The sequence below is a fragment of the Dipodomys merriami genome, unplaced genomic scaffold, assembly GCF_024711535.1.
Source record: "Dipodomys merriami isolate MVZ:Mamm:240054 unplaced genomic scaffold, mDipMer1.0.p SCAF_44, whole genome shotgun sequence".
Lineage (NCBI taxonomy): Eukaryota > Metazoa > Chordata > Mammalia > Rodentia > Heteromyidae > Dipodomys > Dipodomys merriami.
This window is the reverse complement of record NW_027206002.1, coordinates 8472670-8478669: the sequence shown is the minus strand read 5'-3', so window position 1 is coordinate 8478669 and position 6000 is coordinate 8472670. Positions and strand designations below refer to the sequence as shown.

Below are 6000 nucleotides of genomic sequence, written 5' to 3'. Positions count from 1 at the left end.
CACAAGCTGACATCACCACCATCCACCCAGGGCCACAGCACTCATTCCTGAGTCCTTCCCAGCCTGCCTCTCCCTCTCCAGCCTCACGAGCTATTCCCACCCGTGACCACAGTCACGTCTGCTCATCCTCATTGCCACTTTCTTAACGCAGTGCCACGGCATCTCTCACCTGGATATTCTCTCTCTCTCTTTAAAATTTTATTGCCAAGGTGATGTACAGAGGGGTTACAGCTGCATAAGTCAGGTGATGAGCACATTTCTTATTTCTTTTTGAACAGTGTCACACCCTCCCTCCTTTTCTCCTCGCAATCCCCTTCCCCCCCCCCCCGTTGTAAAGTTCATTTCCAACATAGTGTCAAGTGAGTATCGCTGTTGAATTGGTTCACCCTTGATCCCACCATTTCTGTGATTCCCCTTCCCTCCCCCAAATCAGATAACCTTATATACCAGAGAAATGGTACCAAAATGAAAAACAGTGACAACAGGGGATAAACCAAAGGGGTGGGGGGATGAAAGAAATAAAGAAAAAACTGCAATTAGTACACACACACACACACACACACACACACACACACACACACACACCTCTTGTTTCCATATTTTGGAGTTCATTTCAATTAGCATCATTTTATATGGTCATGTGTACATAGCTATTGAGCTATTGTGATCCTCTTCTAGGACTATCCTAGACATATACTAATCATTAGAAATGAGGGAAACCATGGAACCTATGTTTCTTTGAATCTGGCTTACTTCACTTAACATGATTTCTTCCAAGTCTTTCCATTTCCTTATGAATGGGGCAATGCCATGCTTTCTGACGCAAGCACAGAATTCCATTGTGTATATAGACACCATACTTTCTTGATCAATTCATCTACTGAAGGGCATCTGAGTTGGTTCCATATCTCAGCTATGGTAAATGCTGCAGTGAACATGGTTGTGTTGGTAGCTTTAGTGTGGAATTGCTTGTGGTCATTTGGGTAAATGCCCTGGAGTAGGATTGCTGGGTCAGAGGGGAGCTCTATGTTTAGCCTTTTGAGGAGCCTCCATACTGCTTTCCAGAGTGGTTGAACAAGTTTACACTCCCACCAAGAGTGTAATAGTGTTCCCTTTTGGCCACATCCCCACCAACATCTATTATTACAGGTGTTCTTGATAATGGCCATTCTAACTGGGGTGAGGTGGAATCCCAATGTTGTTTTGATTTGCATTTCCTTTATGGCCAGAGATGTTGAACATGTCTTCATGTGTCTATTGGCCATTCTTATTTCTTCTTTGGAGAAGTCTTTTTTAGCCCACTTATTAGTGGGGTTGTTGTATACTTTAGATATGAGGACTTTGTCTGATGGAAAGCTGGTTAAAGTCTTCTCCCACTCCATGGCCTTTCTATGTATCTTGCTAGCTGTTTGCCAGGCAGAAACTTTCAGTCTGATGCGATCCCATTTATTGACAGCCTTTCTTTGACTTGTGTTTCTGGGTCTTTACTTCGGAAGGAATGTGTTCTTAAAATGACATTAATTACAACTATTGGTAAGGGATATCCCCGAGAAATTACCTTGTGGGAGCAAAAAGTGAACTTCCACATACAGTCATTCTGCTTTCTCATTGAATTGCTAGTTGAGTCTTTAGAGCATGGTTATTTCCTTCTTCTAAGGCCAATCTATAGTCGTACAAAGTGTGTACTAGCTTTGTGGATGAATGCCACTGGAGCCTCGTATACTTTCTGTCCATTCTTTACACCTTATTACATGATTATTCGTGGGCATCAATCTCTCAACCAGAGCCTTGAGGAGAAGATGCTATTATTAGTCATAGTCTTCCAAAAAAGGAAAACTGAGGCTTAATGATTTGCCCAGGTTACCAAGTTGCTGGGTGCTTGAGCTGGGCTGTACATATAGGAGATGTGTGTGTGTGTGTGTGTGTGTGTGTGTGTGAGAGAGAGAGAGAGAGAGAGAGAGAGAGAGAGAGAGAGAGAGAGAGAGAGAGAGAGAGAGAGAGAGAGAGAGAGAGAGTGAGAGTGCTCCAGCACTGTGCTGTTTTTCAAGGTGGATGGGAGAATCGGTGGTTCTTTCTTCCTGTCTTCTCCCCCCACCCCCTCCCCTCCATCATCCTCGGGTGGACTCCTCCAGTCTCTGAACCCGGTGTGAGGTGAGGCTGTTACCTGTCTCTAGCCCAGAACCTTCCTTCAGCTTCCTTAGTTTGAGCATGCCACCCTCTCCCCTCACTCCCTCAGCTGGCAGCTCGCGGGTCGCCAGTGGGCTGCACCCGCCCAGGCCTGGGGGGGACCCGGGCCAGGGGGGGGGGACCCGGGCCAGGCGGGGGGGGGGGGCCCGGGCCAGGCCGGGGGGGGGGACCCGGGCCAGGCGAGGGGGGGGGACCCGGGGCCAGGCGGGGGGGGGGGGACCCGGGCCAGGCGGGGGGGGGGCCCGGGCCAGGCGGGGGGGGGGGGGGGGACCCGGGCCAGGCGAGGGGGGGACCCGGGCCAGGCGAGGGGGGGACCCGGGCCAGGCGAGGGGGGGACCCGGGCCAGGCGGGGGGGGGACCCGGGCCAGGCGGGGGGGGGGGACCCGGGCCAGGCCGGGGGGGGGGACCCGGGCCAGGCGAGGGGGGGGGACCCGGGGCCAGGCGGGGGGGGGGGACCCGGGCCAGGCGGGGGGGGGGGCCCGGGCCAGGCGGGGGGGGGGGGACCCGGGCCAGGCGAGGGGGGGACCCGGGCCAGGCGAGGGGGGGGACCCGGGCCAGGCGAGGGGGGGGACCCGGGCCAGGCGGGGGGGGGACCCGGGCCAGGCGGGGGGGGGGACCCGGGCCAGGCGAGGGGGGGACCCGGGCCAGGCGGGGGGGGGGACCCGGGCCAGGCGGGGGGGGGGGGGACCCGGGGCCAGGCGGGGGGGGGAGCAGGGCTGCCGTCCACCCGTGACCTCGGGCGGCCCGGGCTTCCCTTCACCGGCCCTGGGGTGAGGCCGTACCGCCCAGCCGGGAGCTCAGCCCAGCGGCCCGCCGCCCTGCCCCGCCTGCCCCCAACCCTCCCCGCCCCTCCCCTGCCCTCCAGCCTCTCCCGGGGAGGAACCGGGGCCTTGCGGGCCGGTACCCTGCACCCGGCGGGCGGGCGGAGAGTTCTGATCCCGGTCCCCCTCCCTCCCTCCCTCCTTCCTACCCCCCTTCCCAAGCGGCGGTGGGGAGGGCGCCGGCTCCGTGCAAGTGACCCGGGCCTGTGCGGGGAGTGTGCGCCCGGGCGCGTGTGTGCACGAGTGCTCAGGGCGTGCGCACGTGTGCCCGGGGCCTGCGTGTACACGGGGCATGCGCAGTGCGCTGGGGAGGCTGCATGTGCACGGGGTGTGCGCACGTGTGGGGGCTGCGTGTACACGGGGTGTGCGCACGTGCACGGGGGTGCTGCGTGTACACCGACTGTGTGCACGTGCGTGGGGCTGCATGTACACAGCGTGTGCACGTGCACGGGGCTGCATGTACACAGAGCGTGTGCACGTGCACGGGGCTGCATGTACAGAGCGTGTGCACGTGCGTGGTGCTGCATGTACAGAGCGTGTGCACGTGCACGGGGCTGCATGTACACAGCGTGTGCATGTGCGTGGTGCTGCATGTACAGAGCGTGTGCACGTGCGTGGTGCTGCATGTACACAGAGCTGCGAATGTGCGCGGGGCTGCGTGTACACGGAGTGTGCGCACGTGTGCAGGGGGCTGCGTGTACACGGAGTGTGCGCACGTGCGCGGGGGGGGGGTCCCTCCGCTCTGCGCCCCATGCCGGTGCCTGCTCCCCTCTGCCTCCACAAGCCTCGCACGCACGGAGCACCCCAATCACCGAGGGCGGGGATCTCCCGCTCAGGGCTGGGGGGGGGGGAGGTGGGAGGGAGAGGAGCTGGGGGAGGTCGGTGCTGAGTAGGGAGGAAGGCTGGCCTTGTAACCTTCCCTCCCCAACCTTCTCCCTCCGCACCCCAGCCCCGCCCGCGCTGCGGGACGCCCCGCCCCTCGCCTGGCCCCGCCCCTCGCCTGGCCCCGCCCCTCGCCTGGCCCCGCCCACTGACCGCCGGCCCCCCCCCCGTGGCCCGCCCCTCTCACTGGCCCCTCCCCGTGCCCTCAACCCTCGCGCGGGCCCCGCCCCGTGGCCCCGCCCCTCCCGCCGGCCCCGCCCCCGGCCCGCCAGGCCACTGGCCCAGGAACTAAAAGTTGGAGCGCTCACCCCCCCCCCCTGCCCGGGCCGCGGCCGGGGCGCCGCCCCCAGCCCCGCGGGCTCCGCGCGGCCCGGCTCGCGCGCACGCGCACTCACGCGCGCGCCTCACACCCGCCGCGACCCAAACTTACCGGAGGCTCCGGTTGCTCCTTTTTTCTTCGGTACCGAAGGACCCCGCGACGGCGGCCGGGGGCCCGTGGGGCGGCCTCCTCCGGGGCGTCTCGGGGCGCCGCGCGCCTCCCTTCCCCTTTAACTGCTCTTCTTTTCGAAGCCGGAGCCGCGCGCGGTCGCCGCCGCCGCCGCCGCCGCGTCCCTTTGATGTTTGGGGCCGCCGCGCGCATGCGCCCCGCATTCGACTCCCAGCGCCGGGCGGACTAAGTTGGGTCCGCTGTCCTCGGCGGCCGCCGCGTCCCGCCGACCGCAGGGATGTGGAGAGCCCGGCGCGGCCGCGGCGTCTGGCCGCTGCCGCTGCTCCTGGCCGCCGCGTGCGCGCAGAGGTGAGCGGGCCGCGGGCTCGGCCGGCGGGAGGGAGCGGGCGTCCGCCGGGGCGCCTGCCCGCCGGGGTGGGGGCGCCGGCCCGGGGTCGGGGCGCGGGGAGGTCCGGGGCGCCCGCCTGGGGTCGGGGCGCGCGGGGAGGTCCGGGGCGCGGGGAGATCTGGGGCGCCGGCCCGGGGTCGGGGCGCGGGGAGGTCCGGGGCGCCCGCCTGGGGTCGGGGCGCGGGGAGGTCCGGGGCGCCCGCCTGCCTGCCGGGCCGGGGTCGGGGCGCGGGGAGGTCTGGGCGCCTTCCTGCCCGGGGTGGGGGAGCGGGGAGGTCCGAGCGTGCAGGGAAGTCTGGGGTGCCTGCCTGCCCGGCCGGTGGGGGCGGGGAGGTCTGGGGGTTCAATGAGGTCTGGGGGTTCAGGGAGGTCTGTGGGAGCAGGGAGGTCTGGGGGTTCAGGGAGGTCTGGGGGTTCAGGGAGGTCTGGGGGTTCAGGGAGGTCTGGGGAGCAGGGAGGTCTGGGGTGCAGGGAGGTCTGGGGAGCAGGGAGGTCTGGGGGTTCAGGGAGGTCTGGGGGTTCAGGGAGGACTGGGGAGCAGGGAGGTCTGGGGGTTCAGGGAGGTCTGGGGGTTCAGGGAGGTCTGGGGAGCAGGGAGGTCTGGGGAGCAGGGAGGTCTGGGGGTTCAGGGAGGTCTGGGGAGCAGGGAGGTCTGGGGGTTCAGGGAGGTCTGGGGTGCAGGGAGGTCTGGGGAGCAGGGAGGTCTGGGGGTTCAGGGAGGTCTGGGGTGCAGGGAGGTCTGGGGAGCAGGGAGGTCTGGGGTGCAGGGAGGTCTGGGGAGCAGGGAGGTCTGGGGGTTCAGGGAGGTCTGGGGGTTCAGGGAGGTCTGGGGTGCAGGGAGGTCTGGGGGTTCAGGGAGGTCTGGGGGTTCAGGGAGGACTGGGGAGCAGGGAGGTCTGGGGGTTCAGGGAGGTCTGGGGGTTCAGGGAGGTCTGGGGAGCAGGGAGGTCTGGGGAGCAGGGAGGTCTGGGGGTTCAGGGAGGTCTGGGGAGCAGGGAGGTCTGGGGGTTCAGGGAGGTCTGGGGTGCAGGGAGGTCTGGGGGTTCAGGGAGGCCTGGGGGTTCAGGGAGGTCTGGGGAGCAGGGAGGTCTGGGGGTTCAGGGAGGTCTGGGGTGCAGGGAGGTCCAGGGACCCCCAAGCTCCGGCCCTGATGCCTGTGCCTGGTTCTCCCCCTGTAGCGTCAATGACCCGAGTAACATGTCGCTGGTGAAGGAGACGGTGGACAGGCTCCTGAAGGGCTACGACATCCGTCTCAGACCCGATTTTGGAGGTGA

General features: G+C 64.6%; 1 protein-coding gene across 2 annotated transcripts in view; it reads left to right on the top strand.

Annotated features, from left to right (window-relative positions):
• The first annotated feature begins 4519 nt into the window (after positions 1–4519).
• Positions 4520–6000, top strand: part of Gabrb2 (gamma-aminobutyric acid type A receptor subunit beta2) — a 134601-nt gene continuing 133120 nt past the window's right edge. For both annotated transcript variants that reach the window (XM_069993955.1, XM_069993954.1), the window contains exons 1-2: positions 4520–4686; positions 5905–5996. In XM_069993955.1, coding sequence (XP_069850056.1) covers positions 4616–4686; positions 5905–5996 — 163 coding nt within the window. In that variant the 5' untranslated portion in view covers positions 4520–4615. The remainder of the gene's footprint in view (positions 4687–5904; positions 5997–6000) is intronic.